Raw genomic sequence first — 26,797 nt, 5'->3', positions numbered from 1 at the left:
GCTTGAACACTTGGCACCCCCCTTTCCATATATGACTTTATTCTGTGTTTGGAAGATATTATTTTCTTGGAAATTTGAAGTAACAGATATTGTACAAATATTTGCCCTGTTTCTTTGGTATTCATATCCTGTATAGAATGACACTGACATCTTCCATCTGTTGACTCTTGTGTTGTCCTCTAGATCTGCTGGCAAAACTCTGTAGAATTTTACATTCTATTCATTTTAGAAAGCATTATTATATACCTTTTTATATATTATGATGTTTTTTGTATCCAGTTACTGGATTCTTTATTCCATCTGCATCAGTTTATTAATTATACCTTTTGCCCATTTCTAAAAATAAAAATCAAAACAAATATTCAGACGTTTGCTATGGAATCAAATGGGACTTTCTTTCATCTCAATTGCTTTTATTTTACTTATATATGATATAGTCCTAGCCCTTTAGAAATTTACATACTATACGTTATCCCTTAATTGTAACTATATTATCAGACATACATATTTAATTAAAGTAGAACAATCTATTAAGACGTATTTATTTATCATTGTAAAAAAAACATTACTCTATGTTCCTTAATAATATAACTCACATTATTCAGCATGCTCATTATGTGCACTATTTTGACCAACTGTGTATTTATGACCTTAAGTAACCCCCCTGATTGGACAAAGAATGTAGAGTAAGTGCAATATTATTTTTAATTGCATGTTTGAATGTGTTTTTGTGGGATGTAAAAGACCTAATAGAATAAGCTCATATGCATGCTCATGTACAACATACATATAGCGTAGCTGTAATCTAGTGAACTTTAATAAGCAAAAATCTGCATGCATCCAACTGATTGATCATCTTCCATTCCAAAAACCTTCCTGTGGCACTTCACAAAATCTTCCCACAATGTATTCTTTAGTCTCACAAGATGCTGTAGGGTATAGAGTTCAGAAAATAGGCTAGGCTGATTATTGGAGGATTAGCAATATTTTCATGTGCTTGTGAGTGTCAGTGAAGGAAAGGCTATCACCTTTACACCATGTAGCTTCTCATGTAGTTTGAGTGGAGCCAGCCTCTTCTTATACTGTTAAGTCTCTGCATGCAGGAAAATACAGCAAGGCTTCTTGTGTTCTTGCAGTGTTGCATGCAATACACGGGGCCATCAGATAGTTTCTTCCCACATATGTGTTACCTTAATGTCTGAGAAGTGGAGAGTAAAGCATGGGCTCTTTTTTTCTATGGGTGCTTTTGATTTCTTCAATACTATGGGAAGAAGTCCCCATATTACCCACAAAGCCGGGCGGGGGGCTTGTAAGATCTAGGATGGCAATTCTGACTTCTTAAAAACCATTTGCATTAAGAATGAATATGTTGTTTTGTTTTTACCAGATATACATTCACGGGAATATATACCTTTGAGTCCCTTATAAAAATAATTGCAAGGGGCTTTTGTATAGATGGTTTCACCTTCCTCCGAGATCCCTGGAACTGGCTCGATTTCACTGTCATTACATTTGCGTAAGTTTTCCATTCCTTTTTCTCCCACCCTCTTTTTATTGACATCTATTGATGTCTGTCTGTCTGTCTATGTACTCCAGTGTTTCTCAACCTTGTCAACTTGAAGATGTCTGGACTTCAACTCCCAGAATTCCCCAGCCAGCATTCGCTGGCTGGGGAATTCTGGGAGTTGAAGTCCAGACATCTTCAAGTTGACAAGGTTGAGAAACACTGATGTACTCCAACATGATATGCTGGAGCATAGAGGCTATTGTAATTAAAATATGCTTTAATCAATTAAGGATCATGATAACGTTACGACCAATACATTTTCATTAGTATTAGTCAGTCCAACTATTGAGTAATTTATTTTATAGAAAATAAAACAGAGAAGACAATATATTCTTACGTCACCGTTGCTGTTTGTAATTACAGCATATATAAAATAAATTAAGATCGCCTCGTTTGCTATTTTTTTCCCTTGCCTGCTTGATTTGAGGACAATAATAGTGTTCTTCTTTTGTTTGTGAAACCGTGTAAGTGCATTCATACAGCAAAGTAACTGGAACAGCAACTAATAATGTAGAATACATAGTACATTAATAGAGTAGGTGTCCGAGAATCAAAATCTGTATATTTCATCTTTCTAACAGGGAAGAAAAAAAATTTTTTCAAGCACCCAAGATTATGACTTAAGTTTCTTGATGCAAGAATGGTTGATTCCCCTCCCCCACCTTCTCTGCCAAAGGGCACAATCCCTTGCTTTTTCTTAAAATGTTCAAACCTGCCATGGATTGAACTTAATTCTGATACATTCGTACTGGCTGTAATGTCTGACCTAATAATTGGGATGATGATGACGATTATCATCCTTTCTCATTCATTTTTTTAAATATCTGACATAACGAACAATTTTGGAGAACATGGTAGCTTGTTCATTTGTTGTGTCATTTGGATTGATCAAAAGAAAGCTATTTGTTTTTCTAACGGACCAATATAGCTTCTGTTGCTTTATATGAAGGGCATAGATGTTCATACTGAGGTCCCTGGGTACATGTTGTTCTGCGGTATAAACTGATCATTGTTAAAAGCTCTTAATAGAAGATGTTGATATTTATTTTTCCCCTAAAGTTACCAAGGGGTCTTGATGAAGCCCCCAAGTAAGTACCGTGAAGTCTACCTCAATTCTGAATAACTGTGGTTTAATTCTACAGGTATATAACAGAATTTGTAAACCTAGGCAATGTTTCAGCTCTTCGAACTTTCAGAGTATTGAGAGCTTTGAAAACTATTTCTGTAATCCCAGGTAAGATGTAAGTGGTGTAAGGTGTTAGGTCCCTTGTATCTGTCCAACTGTTCCTTTTTATCCTGTCATTGTGTTTGTGTGTGAACTCCCCTATTACAGATATGTGACAGAGTTTGTGGACCTGGGTAATGTCTCAGCGTTGAGAACATTCAGAGTTCTCCGAGCATTGAAAACAATATCAGTCATCCCAGGTGAGAGCTAGGTTAAACCCAGAGGCTGACTTTTTAGAACTCCGTGGGAATTGAAAATACATTTTTTTTCACCATAAGCCTCGTTGCTTGCTCATTCATTTAAAAGAACCAAGAAGAAGAAGAAAAGCAGGAATCATGTGTTGAAAAGAAATTAATCTTGTGATCCTTTGCTTTTTGCCATTTGCTTGTTCATTTTTGAAATCAGCCTTTGCGTTTAACACATTGTTGCATGACATGCTGCAGAACACGGCCTGTGTGATTTGCATCACAGAATGTCAAGCTTTGAGGTCAAGCTGTGACAAAAGCATAACCATGCAATCTTGGTTTAGCCATCTGTTTTTTTACCTGCAAAATGGAAAACGATGTTTGTCCTTAGTACTTTAATGGAACTCATGTCTGAATCATTATTTGGCATCATGAAATATTTGAAATTAGTCAAATATAACAGAGTGAGATATGTAAGAGCGGAGAGAAAGAGAGGGTGTGCATAAGAGACTATTATTTTTCCAATTTCATTTTATTCTACCTTAATTTGATTCAAGGGAAGAATAAGGCATTATAAATCTGATGGTTTGGGGCAAGAGGAGTTGGCAGTTAAAAAAAAAACCATTAATCCATTCCAATCCATATGCCTAAGCGTGTTTATGCTGGAACAAGCTGCACTGATAGCCATATTCCTTATTTTGGTGTAACATGCTTAGGCTTAGTGTGATTGGAAAATTTCCTCTGTGAGGGAAAAAGCATGATAGCACACACACTTGTTTTATCATTAAAACAAGTTATTCTTCGTTTAAAAAAAGCACAATACATTTTCATCCACAATTTCAAGGAGCATAAACTTCTGGGCCTCATCCTCACAAAATACATTGCCACAAGGGACAGAACCATTTAAAATGTTAGTTCACAAACCAACAGGGCCATTGATTTGAGCTTCTGCATGAGGGTTTCTTTAACATTACTGGAAGGGGGGGGGGTCACCATTTTGTTGTGGTTTTTTTCCCCATCTGTCTTTTCACTTGAACTCAACATGTTCTTCTGCTTCCAGGTCTGAAGACAATTGTGGGAGCTCTCATTCAGTCTGTGAAGAAACTATCCGATGTGATGATTCTGACGGTGTTTTGTCTGAGTGTCTTTGCTCTCATAGGACTCCAGCTGTTCATGGGCAACTTGAGGCATAAATGCTTGTTTTGGAATCCACCAAATGCTACAGATAACGATACTGATATATTTAATGATACATTTGGAGAAAACAGTACATTGAACGTTACCCAATTTGACTGGAATGCATACATACAAGATGAAAGTAAGAATATACTTTTTCGGGGAGGGGGGGGTTCTAATGGCATTCCTTGATATTGCACAATTATGGTTCAGATTTACTGACAGTGTTAAGATACAATGAGATGGAAGCTGCTATACTCTATCAAATTATGAAATGTTGTCCGCGCCCATCCTCCCAAGCTACTCGGCTTGATTTAGCCAAGCTGTGTTCTCTATTGTCTTAAATTTGCCATTGTAAAAATCAGTAAGCGAGTCTCTTTGAACATAATATATTTTATTTTTGAAAGACATGTCCGTTACCATGCCACTTAAAATCAGAATGAAAATACATATGCAATAAAATAATTTAAATAGTGAACTCTCACTATATATTCTCTCTGACAATCCATCCCTACCTTGGTCTTTCAGATCTTCCCATAGTGCACCTATTGCCATTGTAACTGAGTTTATCTGCCTTCTTTCTGGTTGCCCTCTTTCATTTTATTCTGTCTTTCCCAGCATCACAGGCTTCTCCAGAGAGCTAGGTCTTCATATAATGTGTCAGAAGTAGGCTATTTGAGCCATTTGTGTACCTTGAATAAGTTGATTTGTTCAATGATCCCTTTGGCTTTTGGGGTTTCCATGCTAGCTGCATAAATGGGTTAGGAATAAAGTTATTTTTTAAAAAAATATTCATTATTTGATTCTTGTGACTTTTAACCTGGGTTTTTCTTTTTTGTTGTTTGCCTCTATATACTATGGTAGGATGAAAAATATCTAATGAAGTTAGAAATAAAATTAAAAATGGTGGGAGGAGATTGGCCTAGTACTTTTAAAGTAGATTTTCAATGTTTCTCACAACTTGGAGTTAAATATTTGGAGGACCCTACTAAGATTGAGAAGTTGGGAAAAGTCCTTTTTTCAATCAAAAATCAAACTTATTTACAACTCAAGAACAAATAGGTTTACAACAGCTAAGAGGACCAGATCTGCAAAGTCTGAAAAGTTTTCTTTTGCCTCTTAAGTATCACTGCATTTAATTCAACTTGTCTAGTCTCTGAGTGCTTTGGCTTAGTTGGAGAAGAGAGTGCAGGTATCCTTGGCTTCTTGCTACTATGAAAATAAGCTTGCAAGACCTCTCTTGAATAGAACATATGCAGGTAGAACCATTTGTAGGCCATAGCAATTTTAATGGTCCCTGTGAATTAGTTTTATATCATGCTCTCATTTTAACCATTCAACCTTATCTACTTTTTATTTGAGTTCCTTGTTCAGTCCATCTGCACAGGCACCTGTTACAATTGGGCATTGTTACTTAATTGCTGTTTGCATAGGAACTGCTGGTAGAATTATTGCAGGAATGAAGGGTCATTGGGCAAAGTAGATATAGATTGGGTTAGGATTGCTAACTGTTTTTTAATTTTTTTTATTCACACAGATAATTTTTATTTTTTGGAAGGACAAAATGATGCTTTGCTTTGTGGTAACAGTTCTGATGCAGGGTAAGACCTATTACCAAACTTTTACAATAGCTACAATAGGTTTTGATATTGACCTGTACATTATAATTGCATTAATATATGTTCTGCCTTATACATTGGGACTAATTTGCTCAGATACAAGTTTAATGTTTACTGAGGTAAGCTCTGTCATTATTTAATTATGTAGAATTGGAAATAAATAGTTGATTGATTGGTTATATGCCGTCAAGTTATTTTCAGTTCCTAACAACCACATAGATTTTCTCCACGATGAAATAAATAAGAAAGAGATGAAAAAAAAGGTAGTAGTGTCATGAAAAATTCAGAATTCCAGTCTGTTTCTGAAGGAGCTGTTTCCCATGCAAAATTGTCTCAATAATGAGAAAAAACAACAAGCATGTATAGGGAGAAAGATGCTTATTAAGTATCTGAATATGACTTTATCTAATTTTATATTTTTAAGTAATTTATGAAATGAAAATCTGTTATTTTTCTCTGAATTAGGAATGTAGATGGCCAGGAAAAAAAAGTTTATTGACCAAAACTCTGCACAAATAATCAATTTATGAAAATAATGCAATGCATGATTTGAATTATTTGCAAAAAATATGGGCGTTAAAATTGTAAACTAAAAGGAATAGATTTGACCTTGGAAAATAAATGTTAAGGCAAACTTTAAAAAAAATCTATCAGACTAATATGGGAATAGCATTCAGTTGAATTTAGGAATGAAAACATGAGAAACTGAAGGAAATTGAAATAGATACACTCACTGATGCAGCAGAGAAACGTAGAATTAAAGGTTCCAGCTGGTTCAGAGAATGAGCAGAAAGTGAACAGAAAGATTCAACCGCAATAATACACGAGCATACAATAGATACAAACTCAAGGTAAACCGCTCCAAACTCAATTGCAGAAAATATGACTTCAGCAACAGAATGGTCAATGCCTGGAATGCCCCAACACTGGAAGTCTATATGAAGATGTTGGATAGCCATTTGTCTGAAATGGTATAGGGTTTCCTGCCTAGGCAGGGGGTTGGACTAGAAGACCTCCAAGGTCCCTTCCAACTCTGCTATTGTATTGTGTTGGAATGCACTACCTGACTGTTGTTATATCCTCAAACCCCCATAACTTTAATCTTAAATTGTCTACTGTTGACCTCACCCCATTCCTAAGAGGTCAGTAGGGGCATGCATAAGTGCACCAGCGTGCCTAGCGTCCCTGTCCTACTGTCCCCATTTATTTGCACCCATTTCCTATGTTCTTATTCATGTTTATTCTTATTCCTGTTATCTTGTACGAGAGTGACAAACTAAATAAATAAAAGATGGGATACAGCCCTCTGGGGAGAAAAATTAGTTCCAGTTCTTCCCTTTATACTCAGCTGTAGGCAAGCATGAATTCTATACATGGTAGGTATTTCACTAGCATTAATGAACGCACTTGTATTTATTTGTTTATTTCAGTCAATGTCCAGAAGGTTATTTTTGCATAAAAGCTGGAAGGAATCCAAACTACGATTATACAAGTTTTGATACATTCAGCTGGGCCTTCTTGTCTCTCTTTCGACTGATGACTCAGGATTTCTGGGAAAATCTTTATCAGCTGGTGAGAGAGAATTATTTAGGTAGCAATATCTTAAGCATACCAGTTTCAAAAGAATGTTAAATGAGTTATTCAAGCATAAATGGCATGATGCTTGAGTACCACATTTATATATATACAACATATGTGTGTGTGTGTGTGTGTGTGTGTGTGTGTATGTATGTATGTATATATATATATATATATATATATATATATATATATATATATATATATGTGTGTGTGTGTGTGTGTGTGTGTGTGTGTATACGAAAACAAATATATATATATATATACACACACACACACACATATATATATATACACACACACACACACATATATATACATATACATAATATACATATATATACATATATACATATATACATATATATACATATATATACATATATATACATATATATACATATATATACATATATATACATATATATACATATATATACATATATATACATATATATACATATATATATATATAGTTTTAAAATGTGAACTGTTATTGGCTTTTCCCAGACTCTACGTGCTGCTGGCAAAACGTACATGATCTTTTTTGTCCTGGTGATTTTCTTGGGTTCTTTCTACCTGATCAACTTGATCCTGGCTGTTGTTGCCATGGCTTATGAAGAGCAGAATCAAGCCACCATGGAAGAAGCTGAGCAGAAAGAGGCAGAGTTCCAGCAGATGCTGGAACAGCTGAAAAAACATCAAGAAGCGGTTCAGGTATATTTTTGATAGGAAAAACGTGTAGCTGTCTTTAAATGTACAATAAATAAGCTTATGGAGGAATATAGCAAGTTGATATAAACCTAACAGAGAACTGCTACTCTTTAAAACTTCAACCACATTCTTCAGCCCAGCCAGCATGACCGGTGCTGAGAGTCTATTCCAACATCTGGAAAGTCATGCAGCGAAATTGTACAGTTCTCATATTTGCTCACAGGTTTAGGGTTATCCAACAATACTCCTGTTTACTCGCAGAGAAAAAGCCCCAAAATAATAATTCAGATGCTAGAATAAAACGGTTAGATTGGGTACAATTATCTAATTTACTGCCTGGAGTCTCCATTAAAAGAAATAAATAGGAGATTTCAACTGAGTTTCAAGTTAATGTTATAACCCACAAAAGAACTAAAAGAAAGTAATACCCCATGTACAACCTGGTGTGCTCATATAAGACTGAAGGTAGTCCTCATTTAGCAACTACAATTACTTCTAGCAAAATGGTCGCTAAGCAAACCACTTGACAGAGAGAGAGAGAGAGAAAGAAATGGAAAGAGAGAGATTGCAAAGATTGCTGGTTGCTACTTTCTTATTTAGCTAAAGTCTTTTTGTGCAGCAACGCCAGGGTTATCTTACCCCAACATGTATTATTGTCAGTTAAGAGTATACACTGATTAGAAATTGATTTTTAATTACTATATACAACCGTTGTATTTGTGAACGGTCCCTATCCAAGACAGTTACTAAATGAGGATTATCTGTACACATTGTTACAAAGCTTGGGCAATGAAATAAACAATATTAGACTTAGGGAGAATTCAGCTATGCAGTGGAGGCTGTTTGGGACATTATGCATTTTACCTCTTACCTGCCTCAATCCAGCAATTTTTGCTTGGTTGTAAAAGGGTGGACCCTTTTTCTAATTCCAGGAAAAAGAAGAGCTGGGAAGGAAGTATGCAGTGGAGTACCCCAAGGCTCTGTTTTGGGCCCAGTACTCTTCAACATCTTCATCAATGATTTGGATGAGGGAATAAATGGGGAACTCATCAAATTTGCAGATGACACCAAGCTGGCAGGAATAGCCAACACTCCAGAAGACAGGCTAAAGATACAGAAGGATCTTGACAAACTTGAACATTGGGCACTATCTAATAAAATAAAATTCAATGGTGAAAAGAGTAAGGTTCTACATTTAGGCAACAAAAATGGAATGCACAGGTACAGTATAGGTGGTACCTTGCTCAGTAGTAGTAACTGTGAGAGGAATCTTGGAGTCCTAGTGGACAACCATTTAAATATGAGCCAGCAGTGTGCAGCAGCTGCCAAAAAAGCCAATACAGTCCTAGGCTGCATCAACAGAGGGATAGAATCAAGAACACGTGAAGTGTTAATACCACTTTATAATGCCTTGGTAAGGCCACACTTGGAATACTGCATTCGGTTTTGGTCACCACGATGTAGAAAAGACGTGGAGACTCTAGAAAGAGTGCAGAGAAGAGCAACAAAGATGATTAGGGGACTGGAGACTAAAACATATGAAGAATGGTTGCAGGAACTGGGTATGTTTAGCTTAAGAGAAAGAAAGACTAGGGGAGACATGATAGCATTGTTCCAATATCTCAGGGGTTGCCACAAAGAAGAGGGAGTCAAACTATTCTCCAAGGCACCTGAGGGTAGAACAAGAAGCAATGGGTGGAAATTAATCAAGGAGAGAAGCAACTTAGAACTGAGGAGAAATTTCCTGACAGTTAGAACAATTAATCAGTGGACCAGCTTGCCTCCAGAAGTTGTGAATACCTCAACACTGGAAGTCTTTAAGAAGATGTTGGATAGCTATTTGTCTGAAACGGTATAGCGTTTCCTGCCTAGGCAGGGGATTGGACTCGAAGACCTCCAAGGTCCCTTCCAACTCTACTATTGTATTGTATTATGAAATGAGACTGGTAGATGATCCAAAACTCACCTCTCTCCCTCTGTATTTGTGGATTGAGAGTGTTCTCAGCCTGCTTAAGATGAGATATGCATTTTCTCTCTGTTTGCAGTTTGTACAAGTTGCAGATACAGCAGTATTTTCCCCTGAAAGCAAGTCGCCTTTGTTTTAATAAAACTTTTGTTACCTAAGTGTCCATTGGGATTGTAATAGTGCAGCTGGTTTGCATAGCCCTATAGGTATATGTGCAAAATGATATACTTTATGTACCTATACTTCAACCTAAATATATCCTACAGGGAGTTAAAAAGTGCTTACTTCTTAATAAACATGCATTGGGTTTCAATTCTAGTAATTTACTCAGTGCCATTTTTACACAGGCCTATTCATGGGCAACTATTCATCATTGTTGCCAGTGCAACTTAGCTGGAAGTGGGGAGTAAGTTATCATTTTAATCTCCAGTTGTCCCAGCTCAGGTGTTTGTGACAGGAAGTTAAACAGGCTCTGCTGGTTGATCGGTTTAATATTGTGTTTTGGGGTTTTTTTAATTGTAGCCTGGAATTGATTTTTGTGTCTTCAGCCATTTGTGATATTGTTTGTGGTTCTAATTATTGTTGGTTTTGATTCTTGTACGCAGACCAGAGCCATTGTTTTGTGACAGGTGGCCATATAAATTTACTAAACAAATAAACCTATCAAAGCTGGGGAAACTTAAATGCTGTCATACTCCCTAGCAGAAACTATGTGGCTTCTTTTGGTCTTAATCAGCTTAAATGAGCTCAAGAGCCCTAGTACAAGCAGCCTCGGAAAATAGTGGTCCCTTAGCCTTGAGAAAAGCACGGCAAGACCGCTCTAGTAAGATAGGGTGCAGCAGCTGCTGTTTGGATCCCAGCTCCATTAATTTATTGTTGATTCAAAATGGCACAGTATTAGGAATGCTGGTAGGGAGCCTAAAATGAAGATCACCTTCATCATAAGGCCATTTATCCTGTGGCGCCAGCTGAGACGATTCCAGGTGCTTCTTTATAGTTGTTGCCATAGGGACAATAGGACACCACTACAAGTAGGACACCAAAATCACTTTGCCCAGAGCCTCCCAAATAAAGAACAAACGCTTGATGATACTCCATCATGCTGGGGGTGTGAATCTAGGCAACTTACAGACGTGCAATGAAAATTCACTGAAAACATTAAAACGGTAAATGGGGGATCTTACATTTAACATGTAGTTAAATAAAACTGAACCAAATGAAGAGGGAGAGAGCAAAGCGTGCAAAGGGAGAAAGTGGGGTGTCCTCTAATCCATTAGCCACATCTAAAGTGCCATGCCCCCATTGGGGCCCCAGGCTAGTTGACCCAGCCATCTCTTCAGTACCTTTGGGAAGGCCAAAAGAGTGGGTGCACATTTTAAGTGACAGAAACCTAGTTCTTCAGACGTATGGAAAAGGAGATCATTGAAATATGGACCTAGGATGAGCTAAGTTGGTGGAGAACTTGAATTGGAACTCTTTGTGTCATGGATGCCTTCTTGTGTTTTTATCTGGTTTAAGAAAGACTACTTAGCATCGCATTTCTTAAATTAGACAAATGAATGAAATACAGTAATATTTTAAGTCTAAGTACAAGACAACAATGAATATTCGTTTTGTTTTGTTTTTAATCTAAATATTACATTATGCATTGTTTTTTTCCTTGTGGATTTTTCTTGTTAAAATTAAGAAAGCTGCTCTTTTCATAAGACCGATAAAATATACCAATGCTACTAATGCTTCCTGGCAGGCAGCGGTGGTTGCTGCAGCAACTGCATCCGCAGAATCTAAAGATCCCAGCGCAAGAGGTGGAACGGGGGAACGTTCAGAAAGCTCATCTGAAACGTCAAAATTGAGTTCCAAGAGTGCCAAAGAAAGAAGAAATAGAAGGAAGAAGAGAAAACAAAAAGAACAATATGGTGGAGAGGAAAAAGATGAAGATGAGTTTCACAGATCTGAATCTGAAGACAGTTTCAAGAGAAAAGGTTGCCGATTCTCTATTGAAGGGAATAGGTTAACACTAGAACGGAAGCATTCTTCTCCCCATCAGGTAATAGCAATAGCACTTAGACTTATATATTGCTTTACAGTGCTTTACAGCCCTCTCTAAGCGATTAACAGAGTCAGCCTACTGCCCCCAACAATCTGGGTCCTCATTTTACCCACCTCAGAAGGATGGAAGGATGAGTTAACCTTGAGCCCAGTGAGATTTGAACTGCCAAATTGCAGGCAGCTGGCAGGCAGCAGAAGTAGCCTGCAGTACTGCACTCTAACCACTGTGCCACTGTGGTTCATAAACTGTGATAACTATGGAACTCAAGCATTATTGTCTCTGGTAAAAGTACAGTCTTGTTATGCTGTCTGAAAGGGACAGATCTTTTACAAAGCAACACTTTTGTTCATTCATGTTTGCTACTGGGAGATTGAAAGCTTTTGTTTTTAAGTCTAGGGTGAATGTTCTAGAGCAGTGGTCCCCAACCTTTCTAGCGGACCGGCGTAGGGAAGAGGAGATGGTTTTGTGCAAGTGGTATGAAAGTGGGGTTTTGCGTGCAAGCGAAAGCATCCATTGCTTGTATGAGTGGAGCCTCACTCACGCTCATGAGTGGGGCTGTGCAGGCTTGCCGCTTGTGTGGACCAGTTCCAAATGGGCCGTGAACTGGTAGTGGAGACCCTTGTTTCAGAATTGTTGAAATCATTCTTTGAAATAATGTACTAAGGGTTTACACTAACTCCTAATAATTTTGTCATGCTTCTTATGGTCCAGTCATAAAGTCATGAAACTTATGAAGGCTACTTTGGTAATAGATTCAGTGGCAACAAATAATAATCCTTAACATTAGATTTCTACAGACCTTCTTGCAAAAGAAAGATTCAGATGCATGTTTAGTTAGAAGAATAATTCAATCATATGTAATTAGATGGCTTATTCCCTAGTAAGCATGGATAAAATTTGAAGCCCTAGCACAGGTAGTAACCAATTTTTATCTCAGGTATTTGGGAAGGAGAGTTTTAATAAATATTGAATTGTTGGATATTTGAAGGTTTTTGCCTCAGGTTTCCCTCTTTCAGTAGCAGCAACTCAGTGAAATGCAAAGATAGGAACTCTTAAGAGTAAAATCTATCATAAAAACGGACTGTCTGAGACTATATTTGCAATTTGTATCAGTGATGGGTTCCTACCGGTTCGAACTGGTCTGGCCAAACCGATAGTGATTTGGCAACCTGGGTCATTGGAACTGGCAGCGACCCAGGCCTGCCATGCCCCTGAACCAGTTCTCCCGGCGGCACCATAGCATATTCTAATAAAAACACTTTAATATAAAACAAAATAAAATACAAAAACTTGCTAACTCAATTGACTACATTTTGGCAGAGTTATGTTCCTGCGTCCTTCTTGGCAGGCGAACAGAAGATCAGAAAAGAAAGTAAAGTATGTGTGACGTATTATGTCTGACATGCGCACTAATCATTGTCAGATAAGAAATAGTTCAGTCTACTGTATAACTCAGAATATAAGCACAAGTTGGCAAACCAATTAACGTAGTGACAGGCACCACCATCTTATGTTTGGCTTCTGTGCATGCACAGAAGTATTTTTATAGTACTGCGCATGCCCACACATCATGCACGCACACACTGTGCAACCACAAGCGAACCAGCAGTAGCGGCTGCTGGAACCCATTCCTGTTCTGTATGTATGTGTGGGGAAGAGAATCCTTTCTTCTTAACGGTGGAGGTCAGGATAGTCTGCTAACTTTCTATCCATTTGTCTTTTCTTGCAGTCTTTGCTGAGCATGCGTGGCTCACTATTTTCCCCACGGCGCAACAGCAGAACAAGCCTTTTCAGCTTCAGAGGTAGAGCAAAGGATATAGGATCAGAGAATGACTTTGCTGATGATGAACACAGCACTTTTGAAGATAATGATAGCAGAAGAGATTCTCTTTTTGTGCCGCGCAGACATGGTGAACGGCGCAACAGTAACATTAGTCAGGCCAGTAGGTCATCCAGGATGCTGGCAGTGTTTCCAGTGAATGGGAAGATGCACAGCACTGTGGATTGCAATGGGGTGGTATCCTTGGTTGGTGGACCATCTGTTCCTACATCGCCTGTTGGACAGCTTCTGCCAGAGGTGATAATAGATAAACCAGCTACTGATGACAATGTAAGGAAGTTTTAAATAGTTCAGGCATGGTGACCTTTTCTTAATGCACCAGCCAGTGTTTCTACAGAATGGAATCCCTGGGAATGATCCTTGGTTGGTCAAGCTGTGAATGCTCCTGCATCTTGTAATATTTTTTTTTTAATCTACTAATAAAATCAGTCTATTACATTAATATTTGCAATGCAGTGGGAAAAAAAGTATCTGGAAAATGTGCAAAATATTTTGCTTTGTGTGTTTTATATTCAGACAAAACCTTGCCATATCTTATTTATCTGGCTCTGAATTAATTGTGTCTGGCCAGGAACATCTTTCTCCGTAACCAAAAGGAAGTTAACTCTTTTGAAGCCATGTGGATTCTGCCTTGGTTGTGAACATTTGATTACATTCTGTCTCATGAACATCATTACAACATACAAACAATATGGCTAAAAGTTCTGGTTGCCCAAACATTGGTAAAATCACTCCAAAATTTCACTTTCTATATTGAGCATTTTCATGCGTCTTTTAATCTGATGTTAAATCATGTGGCTAATGAAACAAATATATCTAATTGAAACACCATATTACTGTACATACAATTCAAGTTGCAGTGTGCCAAATATGTGTTGTCCTAGACGCACATTTTATCTTTCTATGTACAAAAAATTGGATCTTTTATGCCAATTTGGAGAAGCATGACAATGCTGGATATTATTTTTCATTTCCTTTGATTAAGCTTGAATGAAAAGCTTGCTGTCCATCTTAAATACAAAAAAATAAACAAATGACACGTCATTATTTTCCCACATCATCTAATGTTTATTTATAACCTGGAATTTATGCCGTAATCCTACATATGGGAAATGTTCACAAGTAAATGATAATAGAATTATAGCTGATGACTGATCAATTGCAATTTATTTTTTCTCCCACAAAGTGTCATTTAAAAAAAAAAAGCTATGAGGATATTTACAGAAGATAGCATAAATCTCAACTGTAGTTATATATAGGTGTAAATTTGGCAAAGTTTAATATGTTTTCCAAGGCTACAGTGACAGTCCTATGGAGTGGATGCAAATCAAAATGAAATTCAGGTTGAAATGGATAGGTAAGTGGGATTTTGCAAAGCTAACAAGGATAAACAAGACAGGTTGAGAAATAAATTTGAAACAACCATGGAAAGTTCCTTGAGAGTCATTTGAGAAGGATAGCAATGAAGCAATTGTCAAAATGAGAACTTGTTTCTTACAACTATCTAACAGTGTATTGAAATACCAGGTTAATAATTCAATAAGTAGCAAATGTTTGGCATGAAAAACTAAACATAATTCAAAAGCATGATGCATGGGTGCCTTCAAAATAAGAGATTATTTGTATGACTTGTTATCTTGAACTGCCATTTTCAGGATGATCTTACACTATACCCTCTGTTTTTTCAGGCCACAACAACAGAAACAGAATTGAAAAAAAGAAGATCGAGTTCTTTCCATATTTCTATGGACTTTTTGGAAGACCCCACCCTAAGAGAAAGAGCCATGAGTGTGGCTAGTATACTCACAAACACTATGGAAGGTACAGGGGATTCCGCTAGCAAGGGGTTCACTTTTTTAAATCTAGGATCAGGATGATCAAACAGATCAGGCACAAAGCTTGAATACACAGCCAAAAATATAAGGAATGACCATTGTTTTTTACAAGTGAGTGTAAATGGGGGAGGGGGGAATCCTACATTCTGTACTAACAATAGCAAGCTTCAATAATATAAGAACAATTCATGTTTCTGGTTCTAAGCAGTACCAATTTTTAAACTGACCTCCATAGTGACCAACATAGGAGTTGCCTCATCAATATGAATTTCTATCGTATGTGAACGATTTCATAGGAAGAGCTCTGCTGGGCTATACCAAATCCCAGTATCCTGTGTTCTGTAATGATCATCAGATGTCTTTGGAAAGCCCACAAACCAAGTTCTGATTATAATAGTTCTTCCCACTAACGTTCCCTGACAAGCAAATGTCATGGTTTTCATGTAAAAAGTTATTATGGCTAATACACATAAATGAGTTTATTTTCCACAAATTTAATTGCTTTTTAAAGCCATCCAACCATATTGGTGGCACCAAATTCTGTACGTGCCTATCCTGAATTTTCTTCTAATAAGTTTTCTCTGGTGATCTTGGGTTATAATACGGAACAGAATAATACAATAATAATGTTATACTCTGGCATCTATTCTCATAACTTTTTTAAACTAATCCCATCTAAAATTTTAGAGTTTCTTAACAAAGAAGTTATCTTGATATTTACATAATTGTTTGATTTTCCACTTTCTAATTTGAGAGATCCCTTTTTAAATACGGTGATCTGAATTGAAGATATGGCAATGAGACTCTGGGTCTACATCTTGAGAATTAACTTTCTTTTGAGTAGACCTAGAGTAGTAAAACTATTTATATTATATTTCTCACATGTCCAAATCTCTCTTCCAATATAACTGAATATTGTTATTTTTTCTTGGTTTATACTTAAAAGTTGAAAAAAACAAAACCAATAAAAGATAACTTCTTGGTTTGTGTTACAATGAAAACCTTTTGCTTTGTTTTTAAACAGAACTTGAAGAGTCACGACAGAAATGCCCACCTTGCTGGTACAAATTTTCAAACATTTTCTTAATCTGGGACTGCTGCCCTGGTTGGCTGAAAATAAAGCATATAGTTAACATCATAGTGATGGATCCATTTGTTGACCTCGCTATTACAATTTGCATTGTTTTAAATACATTGTTCATGGCAATGGAACATTATCCAATGACAGATAGATTTGCGGAAGTCCTTAATGTTGGAAACTTGGTGAGCTTGAATATTGTACCTTTAATTAATGTTTCTTCTAATGATGTTAATAACAGCACTAAGTAAAGAGTTAAAATCTCTTTAAAAAAAAGAAACGAGTGCCTTAATTAGATAGATTGGATAGATATGGCTAGCAATATACACTGAGTAATGTTTTTTTTTTAAAAAAAAACTAGTGTACAGCAATTTTGTGTCCAGATATGTCAAAATAAGAGAATTTATTTTGTGGTTTGATTTCAGTGTGATAACAAAGGAAGTGAAACAATGTTTTTAAAGAAAGTTTTAAAATGTAAAATATCAGAATTACCAAAATATCCACGTTTTATTAATCAAAACACTTATGACACTTAGAATAAAAGTACATTGATAATGCAACAATCACAATGTCATTGTTTGACACTTTTTCAACAAGCAAATTTCTGAATTTATACGATCCTAGTAAACTCAATCAAGCCTTCATCTGTCCTAATTTCTAGATTACAAATTATTTCTGATCCTCACTGCAACCCAAATATCAAGGTACCCCAACAAATTTATGAGTATTAAGCTCCCTTTATGACATTCCAATTTCTCATTGTTCATATAGGAGCCTACCCATTATTAGTGCAATCTTGCACTAATTGCAAGCCAATTGTTGAGTTTCCTACTCCCAGAATTTTCATTGCTGATGATTTTAAGTCACTTTTCCTAACTGCCTTTAAACTGAGACTATGTAAATCTAATTTTATTTTACCAACTGGGATCAATGTGAGTAAAAACTAAACTCACATTGAAATGACACAAAAAGGAGCAGTTTAAAACCAGCAGAAGAAAAATCTTACCGCCAAGTACGTGAGGGAAGAAGCTGAAAGGTGAAAATTGTCATTTCCAGATTGTTATAAAATATAGAACTTTGTCTGCACACACATTTAGAGCTGATCTTTGATTGCTGCCCATCAAATTACCCATCTGAGCAGTGTCTTGCTCTAAGGGAAATAAAAGGCAATCCAATCCTAACATTTGTAGCTATCTTTATAGTTGCTTTGGATAGTGGGATAAAATCATTGTTCTCCTGTTCAAAATATCAACAAATTATTAGCAGAGAAAACCTCATGCAAGTTTCCGATATCATTCCTTCAGTTCCCGTGTGCTGTTTTAAAATGATATTAAAGAACACGACATGCTTGAAGACATAATGAATAAGAAAATCAGAATAAATCTATCAAATACATTTGTAAGCTTTTGGAAATTGATAATAAATATGCCTTTCCCATTTTAGGTTTTCACTGGAATCTTTACGGGAGAAATGTTTCTTAAACTAGTAGCCAAGGATCCATATTATTATTTCCAAGAAGGCTGGAATATTTTTGACGGTTTTATTGTCACCCTGAGTTTGGTTGAACTCGGCCTAGCAAATGTGGAAGGACTCTCGGTTCTCCGATCATTCAGACTGGTAAATTGTTTCATTTGACAAGTGCAAGTATATATACATCATCTTTATCCATTCAAGATGCCAAAATTAATTGATTTTGACGTTGAACCACAATTTCTAAACCGAATACTCTTCTTTCTTAATGCCCAAAATCCTGAGGCTTATATCTGATGGCAATCATTGGTAGAGTCTGGAAGGTAACCACTGCAAATCTTTCAGATCTGTTCCAGAAGGATTGGGACGGTAGTATAGCAGAAGGGGAAATGATACAAAAAAAAAAGTTGAAGAATGGGAAGGTAGCTTAAATTATGTCCAAGCATATTCAATTAATGGAAACCTCTGCTAGAAAAAAGATCATTTAGCAAAATCCTTGATTTTCTTCTTCTGATGTTCTGTTGTTTCTCTCAATGGTGGGACTCCTTGGATACATATAAAACTAAGATTCTTAGCTTTTTATTGAAGTAGCTTGAATATCATATATGAGTGATATGGTTCAATAAAAGTTGATTGCACTTTGAAACTAGGGGATGTGGTGGCTCAGTGGCCGAGATGCTGAGCTTGTCAATCAGAAAGGTTGGCAATTCGAAACTCTAGGGCCGCGTAATGGAGTGAGCTCCCGTTACTTGTCCCAGCTTCTGCCAACCTAGCAGTTCGAAAGCATGTAAAAATGCAAATAGAAAAATAGGATGGGAAGTATCAGTGTTCCATGCATCTTTGGCATTTAGTGATACTGGCAACATGATCACAGATATGTCTTCGGACAGCACTGGCTCTTTGGCTTTGAAACGGAGATGAGCACCGCTCCCTAGAGTCGGGAACAACTAATAGATATGTGCAAGGGGAACTTTTATCTTGACCTTACTTTGAAACTAATTATTTGATTTTTATCAGTAAAACCCATTCATAAAGTTATTCCTGAATATAAATAGGATTTCAGTTTTAAATTCTAAATTATAATGGAGTCTCACCGGAAGAAAATGAATTAAATAGTCTTCATTTTTAAATAATGATGGTTGTATTTCAGTCTTGTAATATGTGAATACCAATTTATTTCAGTGTAATTTGGCTTCCTCTAGTTATTTTTAACTAATTTGTCTTGTTACTTACTAAACTTTTTTTGGCTACTTATTTGTTTTTCAGTTGCGAGTTTTCAAATTGGCTAAATCCTGGCCAACCTTAAATATGCTGATCAAAATTATTGGCAACTCTGTTGGTGCTTTGGGAAATCTGACTTTGGTCCTGGCCATCATTGTCTTCATTTTTGCTGTGGTTGGAATGCAGCTCTTTGGTAAAAGCTACAAGGAATGTGTGTGCAAGATTGCAAAAGATTGTGAACTCCCTCGCTGGCACATGCATGATTTTTTCCACTCTTTCTTGATTGTGTTCCGAGTTCTTTGTGGAGAATGGATAGAAACCATGTGGGACTGTATGGAGGTTGCAGGTCAAGCCATGTGCCTTACAGTCTTCATGATGGTTATGGTGATTGGAAATTTAGTGGTATGTATTTTTTTAAAAAAAATAAATATTTATTCTAGATCATATTAAGAAGTATCGTCTCTTTAAATCTCTTAAGACATCCTCTTTTCAAATAGAATTATTTTTCATGCAATTGTCAAACATTCATTGAAACACCATAAGTGTTTGGTAAATAAAAATATATTTGCCAACCTATGAAAATACAGTGATGCTTAAAAGTTTGTGTATCTCTTCGAATTTTCAAACTTTTCCTTAATAAATAAAAGAAGTAGTGCAATTATTTTAACACATTTGTTTAATTGAGTTGTCTTTTAGGCTTAGAAGTTTACAAATTTTTACAAGTTTTAGGATTTGTATGGCGAACAGATCACATTTTAGGTTCTATCTGCGCATGGAGGTTGAATCTTCAGTACATTTACAAACTGTTAAACACCACTGTAGTTCCCCTCTTATACAACTTGAGAGTTGTATCTATACTCCTTCAAACTAGGTACCTATTCTGATTAAGATAAATCGGCTATCTATTACTGCAATCAAGTTTCAAAGCTGAACATCAGTAGGAACAAACACACAGGCATAGACCATTTTTGTTCATGAAGTCAATCTTTCCTTTAAGTTTTATAAATTAGGAGGAAACCTTTAGCAATGCCGCCATAAGTAGTGATCTTCCAAGGCAGCTCTGGGTCTTCTGTAATTTCTTCAAAACCAGGTGTCATTTTGGGAGGAGGGTTTCATAAGTGAAATGGATTCCATAAACATCTGTTCCCATTGTACCCTAAGTAATGCTTTGATGTGTGAACCCAGATTGCCTGGATATGTGTGCGCAGGTGTCCTCTTTGTCTTTATCTTGGTTCGTAAAGCCCTAAATGTACACATTCTCTCTATCGTCATAATTCATGATTAATGAACTAGGTCAATGATGGCGAACCTTTTTGTAAAGGTATGGAAAAATTGTGCGCCTGCCCACGCCCACAATTCAAATGCACTCCACCCACCTGTGCAAGCGTGCGTGACATACACACACCCGCCCTGCACATGCGGGCATTAACCCCCCCCCCCACAACCTTCAGGAGGCTTTCCTGAAGCCTGGGGAGGCAGAAAACAGGCTCTCCCAGCCCTCCAGAAGACCAAAAATCAGCTGGCTGATGCACACACTAGCATGCCAGAGCTGACGGCTTGCGTGCCAACATATATGGCCACACGTGTCATAGGTTAGCCATCCCGGAACTAGGTTGTAAATCTATTTTTATAATGCGTGATTAATGAACTAGGTTGTAAGTTTGTAAACCAAGGGTGAATTTCAAATAGATCATTTCAGGGTATAGCATCTGCTAATCAAAACTAAGGGTGAATTTTCCTTTTTTTCCCTTCAGGTGCTGAATCTCTTTTTGGCCTTGCTCTTGAGCTCATTTAGCGCAGACAACCTTGCTGCTACAGACGATGATAATGAAATGAACAATCTCCAGATTGCAATGGCGAGGATTGATAAAGGAGTAGAATTTATGAAAAGGAAAATCCATGAATTCATCCAGAAATCCTTTGTCAAAAAGCAAAAAGCTCTAGATGAAACCAAACCTCTTGAGGAGCTCCAAAATAAGAACACCTGCATCTCTAACCACATCATAGAAATTGGCAAAGAGATTGATTATTTTAGAGATTTTGGAAATGGAACCACCACCAGTGGCATAGGCACCGGCAGCACCGTGGAAAGATACGTGGTAGATGAAAGTGATTACATGTCGTTCATTAACAATCCGAGCCTGACGGTGACTGTACCGATCGCGGTTGGAGAATCTGATTTTGAAAATTTAAATACCGAGGAATTCAGTAGTGAGTCTGATTTGGAAGAAAGCAAAGAGGTAAGATTTGAAATGTTACTAATGAACATGATCCAGGGGATAAGAAATATTTCTGAGATGGGGGGAGTATATTTCAAAGATTAGACAGAATGAAATATTTTCATGCAAATGGATTAGAATATAAAATCTGCCTCCAATGAATTGTTGGAGAACATTCCCCGTTTAACAGCTACCTCGTTTTAAGCAACTGTTGCTAAAGACTTTAAAATAAATCATTTTATGACTAATGCATTTTTGACCACATTTCTGCAGCCCCTCCTCCCTCCCTCCCTCCCTCCCCCCCCCTCTCACAAATTTAGCAATCATTTCACTTCCAATTTATGGGACAGATTGTGGTTGCTAACCAAGAAAAGTATAAATGTATAGTAAGTAAGAATAGTAAGTAAATAAAAGAGACACTTAAAAGGGAATCTACCTATTCGCAAATGTTGCTTCTATAAATCCAATCCTTTCTTATACTATAATCCAAATTAGTAGGAAAATGAAATCTTTGAAATGATAGCACAGAAATTTGAGTAGCTTTCAGCCTATAGTCATGCCATCCACGTGACCACAGAAGCATGTTAAAAAATGCTGGCTCTTTGGCTGGGAATCAGAAATGAGCACTGCCCCCTGGAGTCAGGCATGACTAGCAGGGCAAACCTTTACCTATTTTGAGGGGGTGGGGGGTCAAAAAAGAGTACCAAAATATTTTGATAATAGCCAAGTTAATTTCAGTACCTTAGTTACAATCAAGACTCTGTTGGAAACAATAGTTGCTTGAAATGAACCTTGTTTTCCAGGAACATGGTGAACTCACTATCAAGTAATCCAGCTTACCAACAGGAAAGTGCTCAAACAAAAACATCATTTCTGTCTCCCTATAGAAAAAAAAATCCTCTCTGCCTCGTGCTAAATCTTTAACACTTTCATCTCTTTCCTATGACAGGAAGCTATATGGGGGAATAATAAGAAAGAGAGAGGGAGGGGGGAGGGGGGAAGTACTTGTCTAAGGTATCTTGTCACCATCACCACTTTCATATAATTACATTCCACTATATAATTATACCATATTAGAACTTTATATGTGTGTCCCACAATATTTGTAACTATAGTGTACAGTTATAGTAGCTAGAGTAGTAAATCCTCAGTGAATTCTCAGTGCAACAAATAAATGTATTTTAAAATGCAGTCAGGGGTGATCTAGATCAGTGTTTCCCAACCTTGGCAACTTGAAGATGTCTGGACTTTAACTCCCAGAATTCCCCAGCCAGCATTCGCTGGCTGGGGAATTCTGGGAGTTGAAGTCCAGACATCTTCAAGTTGCCAAGGTTGGGAAACACTGATCTAGATAGTTTTAATTGTTTTCAGGTTCTTGTCACTCTTTCCAGCACAACTCAGACAAAGCAAGGGCTATTAGGGGAGGGGAGATAAAAATTGATCACAGTTATCCTGTTTTCCTCTGCTTTTTGGCAATAAGTCTAGTGATGTACAAAATACCAGGTTTTTTTTTTTATAAAGCAAGTATCTTGAATCAGAATAGCTTGCTTAAGTCCAGGAGGTCGGAAATAAGAACAGATAAAAGTTTCCACCAAAGGGAGAATAGACAGTCCACAAATTCCCATATGACAAATTAGCTGGGCTTCTATTTCAGGCAGACAAAAAAGGCAGGCTTCATTCTTGAAATTGTCTGCTTTGACCAGACCTAGAACCAATTTTGTACTGGCACCATTTTGTGGGGTGATCCCTTGAGAACTATTGTGCAACCTGTTAAAATCTGGCAAAGTATTCCCTGGTCTGTAATGATGATAGAAATCCATAATAATATGATACTACTGCAATGTGAGAATTCAGAGTATTATTATTTTTTAAGTGTGGCATGCTTCCCAGTAAAAACCAAAAACAACCAAGTCTTTTACCACTTTACAATACAATGCAATACAATACAATACAATAGCAGAGTTGGAAGGGACCTTGGATGTCTTCTAGTCCAATCCCCTGCCTAGGCAGGAAACCTTATAGTATAAGGCTTATACCATGTCAGACAGATGGCTATCCAACATCTTCTTAAAGACTTCCAGTGTTGGGGCATTCACAACTTCTGGGGACAAGCTGTTCCACTGATTAATTGTTCTGTCAGGAAATTTCTCCTCGGTTCTAAGTTGTTTCTCTCCTTGATTAATTTCCACCCATTGCTTCTTGTTCTACCCTCAGGTGCTTTGGAAAATAGTTTGACTCCCTTTGTGGCAACCCCTGAGATATTGGAACATTGCTATCATGTCTCCCCTAGTCCTTCTTTCTATTAAACTAGACATACCCAGTTCCTCAACCATTCTTCATATGTTTTAGTCTCCAGTCCCCTAATCATCTTTGTTGCTCTTCTCTGCACTCTTTCTAGAGTCTCCACATCTTTTCTACATCATGGTGACCAAAACTGAATGCAGTATTCCAAGTGTGGCCTTACCCAGGCATTATAAAGTGGTATTAACACTTCAAGTGATCTTGATTCTATCCCTTTGTTTATGTAACCTAGAACTGTGTTGGCTTTTTTGGCAGCTGCTGCACACTGCTGGCTCATATTTAAATGGTTGTCCACTAGGACTCCAAGATCCCTCTCACAGTTACTACTATTGAGGAAGGTATCCACCTATACTGTACCTGTGCATTTCGTTTTTCTTGCCTAAATGTAGAACCTTACTCTTTTCACCATTGAATTTCATTTTATTAGATAGTGCCCAATGTTCAGGTTTGTCAAGATCCTTCTGTATCTTAAGCCTGTCTTCTGGAGTGTTGGTTATTCCTGCCAGCTTGGTGTCATCTGCAAATTTGACAAGTTCCCCATTTATTCCCTCATCCAAATAATTGATGAAGATGTTGAAGAGTACTGGGCCCAAAACAGAGCCTTGGGGTACTCCACTGCATGAAGATGCAGTTCCATTGAGGACTATATGTTAGGTGGGGTTGGTCAGGCAGTTACGAATCCATCTGGTGGTGATGCTGTCTAACCCACATTCTTCTACTTTATCTAGCAGTAGGTTATGGTCTACCTTATCAAATGCACCATTACTTTGTTTGCTTCTAGGGGTTCGCTAATTTGTTGCTTAATTATCTTTTCCAGAATCTTTCCTGGTATTGAGGTCAGGCTGATAGGTCTGTATTTTCCTGGATCTGTTTTTTTTCTGTTTTTTGAAGATGGGAACCACATCAGCTCTTTTCCAGTCCTCTGGTAGTTCCCCAGTGCTCCAGGATCTCTGAAAGATATAGTTCAGTGGTTCTGAGATCTCGTCTGCCATTTCCTTCAGAACCCTGGGGTGTAATCCATCCGGTCCTGGTGATTTGACCTCGTCTAGGGTAGACAGGTGCTCACTTACCATTTTCTTCCCTATTTCAATTTGTGTTCCTAATCTGATTTTTGTGGTGCTGTTTTTGATAGGTTAGACTGTTTTATTCCTTTGTGTAAAGATAGATGCAAAACATGAGTTAAATAATTCTGCTTTCTCCCCGTTGCTTGTCACCTTCTTGCCTCCCAGCATTGGATCAATTGATTCCTTAACTTTTTTCTTGTTTTTAACATGTTGGAAGAAGCTTTTTTTTTTACTTTTGTGGCAAGCCTTTCTTCATTGTGAGCCTTAGCTTTCCTCACTTCATCTTTACATGCTCAGGCTATTTGCTGATATTCTGCCTTAGTTATGCCTCCCCCCCCCCCACTCTTTCCACTTTTTAAACTTATCTTTTTTGTCTTTCAATTTGTCAGAGAGTTCTTTATGCAGCCATGCTGGTTTCTTTTGGGAGCTGTTATTTTTCTTCTTCATTGGTATTGTGATAGACTGGGCTTTTGTAATCTCATTTTTCAAAATTTCCCAAGCTTCTTAAGTTGTTTTCCCCTTGAGGATTGTCATCCATGGAATTTTTCCTAAGCTCTCTCTAAGTTTATTGAAATTAGCTCCCTTAAAGTCCAAGCCTCTAGTTTCACTTTGTTCTACTACTTGTGTTTGCATAATGTTGAATTCCAATATTGCATGGTCACTTGCCCCCAGGGTTCCTGTGGCTTCAACACCTTCTATCATTTCCTCTCTGTTAGTGAGAATTAAGTCCAATATGGCTGATCTCCTTGTTCCCTTCTCTACTTTTTGGAAAACAAAGTTGTCTGCTAGGTTTGTTAGGAACCTGTTGGATCTTCCACTTGGTGCAGAGTTTGCTTCCCAGTTGATGTTGGGGTAGTTAAAATCTCCTACTACTATTGTGATGTGCTTCCTACATATCTTAGTTAGCTGACTAGCAAAAAGTCCATCTACTTCCTCTGCGTGGTTGGGTGGCCTGTAATATAGACCTATGGCAATGTCATTCCCCCCCCCCAACCTTTAATATTGACCCAAATGCATTCAAGATAGTTCTCATCATTGTTTTTCTTATATATAGTGCAACTCCACCTCCTCTTTTATTTGGTCTATTTCTTTTAAATAATTTAAATCCTTCTAGCTGTATGTTCCATTTGTCGATTTCATCCCACCAAGTTTCTGTAATGGCAACAATATCGTATCTGCCTTCTTACTTGAATTTCTAATTCGCCTTGTTTATTCCTCATACTCTGTGCATTGGTGTATAGACATTTGAGTCCATTTTGATTGACCCTGTGTTTACTGTCTACATAACCTGTGTTATGCCTGACTGCCCCTATTTTCTTGCCACTTGTATGATTCCTGCACATGGTATGGCACTCACTATTAAATGCTTGGTTTTGCTTGACAGCAGGAGTAATAATCTTACCCGCACAAACATCTGTGTTACATGCACTGATAACCCTATGAATTTTAGATTGCTGGGGACAGAAATATTCTGTATCAATTAATTCTCTGTCCCCGCTGTTCGGTTTAAATGTTTATCCAGAAAATCTGTGAATTTAATGCCAAGTAACTCAGTCCTTTTCTTGGATGAGTGCAAACCATCTCTTTTGTACAGTTTTTATTGGACCAGCTGCAGACATCATGACTAATAAAACCAAAGCCTTCCCTTTTACACCACTCCTTTAGCCACACATTAAACTCTGCTACACG

The 26,797-nt window shown here is 37.3% G+C and overlaps 1 protein-coding gene across 4 annotated transcripts in view; it reads left to right on the top strand.

The window, feature by feature from the left end:
- LOC309382980 (sodium channel protein type 1 subunit alpha) overlaps positions 1-26,797 on the top strand; it is a 136,377-nt gene that overhangs the window by 80,239 nt on the left and 29,341 nt on the right. For 2 of the 4 annotated variants that reach the window (XM_081934985.1, XM_081934986.1), the window contains exons 3-15: positions 1,388-1,516; positions 2,710-2,801; positions 4,038-4,295; positions 5,691-5,754; positions 7,203-7,344; positions 7,861-8,067; positions 11,778-12,077; positions 13,810-14,190; positions 15,609-15,741; positions 16,780-17,018; positions 18,277-18,450; positions 19,570-19,926; positions 21,279-21,764. In XM_081934985.1, coding sequence (XP_081791111.1) covers positions 1,388-1,516; positions 2,710-2,801; positions 4,038-4,295; positions 5,691-5,754; positions 7,203-7,344; positions 7,861-8,067; positions 11,778-12,077; positions 13,810-14,190; positions 15,609-15,741; positions 16,780-17,018; positions 18,277-18,450; positions 19,570-19,926; positions 21,279-21,764 — 2,962 coding nt within the window. Of the gene's footprint in view, positions 1-598; positions 687-1,387; positions 1,517-2,709; positions 2,802-4,037; positions 4,296-5,690; positions 5,755-7,202; positions 7,345-7,860; positions 8,068-11,777; positions 12,078-13,809; positions 14,191-15,608; positions 15,742-16,779; positions 17,019-18,276; positions 18,451-19,569; positions 19,927-21,278; positions 21,765-26,797 lie in introns of all 4 variants that reach the window. The other 2 variants (XM_081934984.1, XM_081934983.1) reach the window with 2 other exon arrangements.

Source organism: Natrix helvetica (genome assembly GCF_964273705.1).
Source record: "Natrix helvetica genome assembly, chromosome: 1".
Lineage (NCBI taxonomy): Eukaryota > Metazoa > Chordata > Lepidosauria > Squamata > Natricidae > Natrix > Natrix helvetica.
The sequence above is the reverse complement of the archived record's forward strand: the minus strand, read 5'-3'. Positions and strand labels throughout refer to the sequence as shown.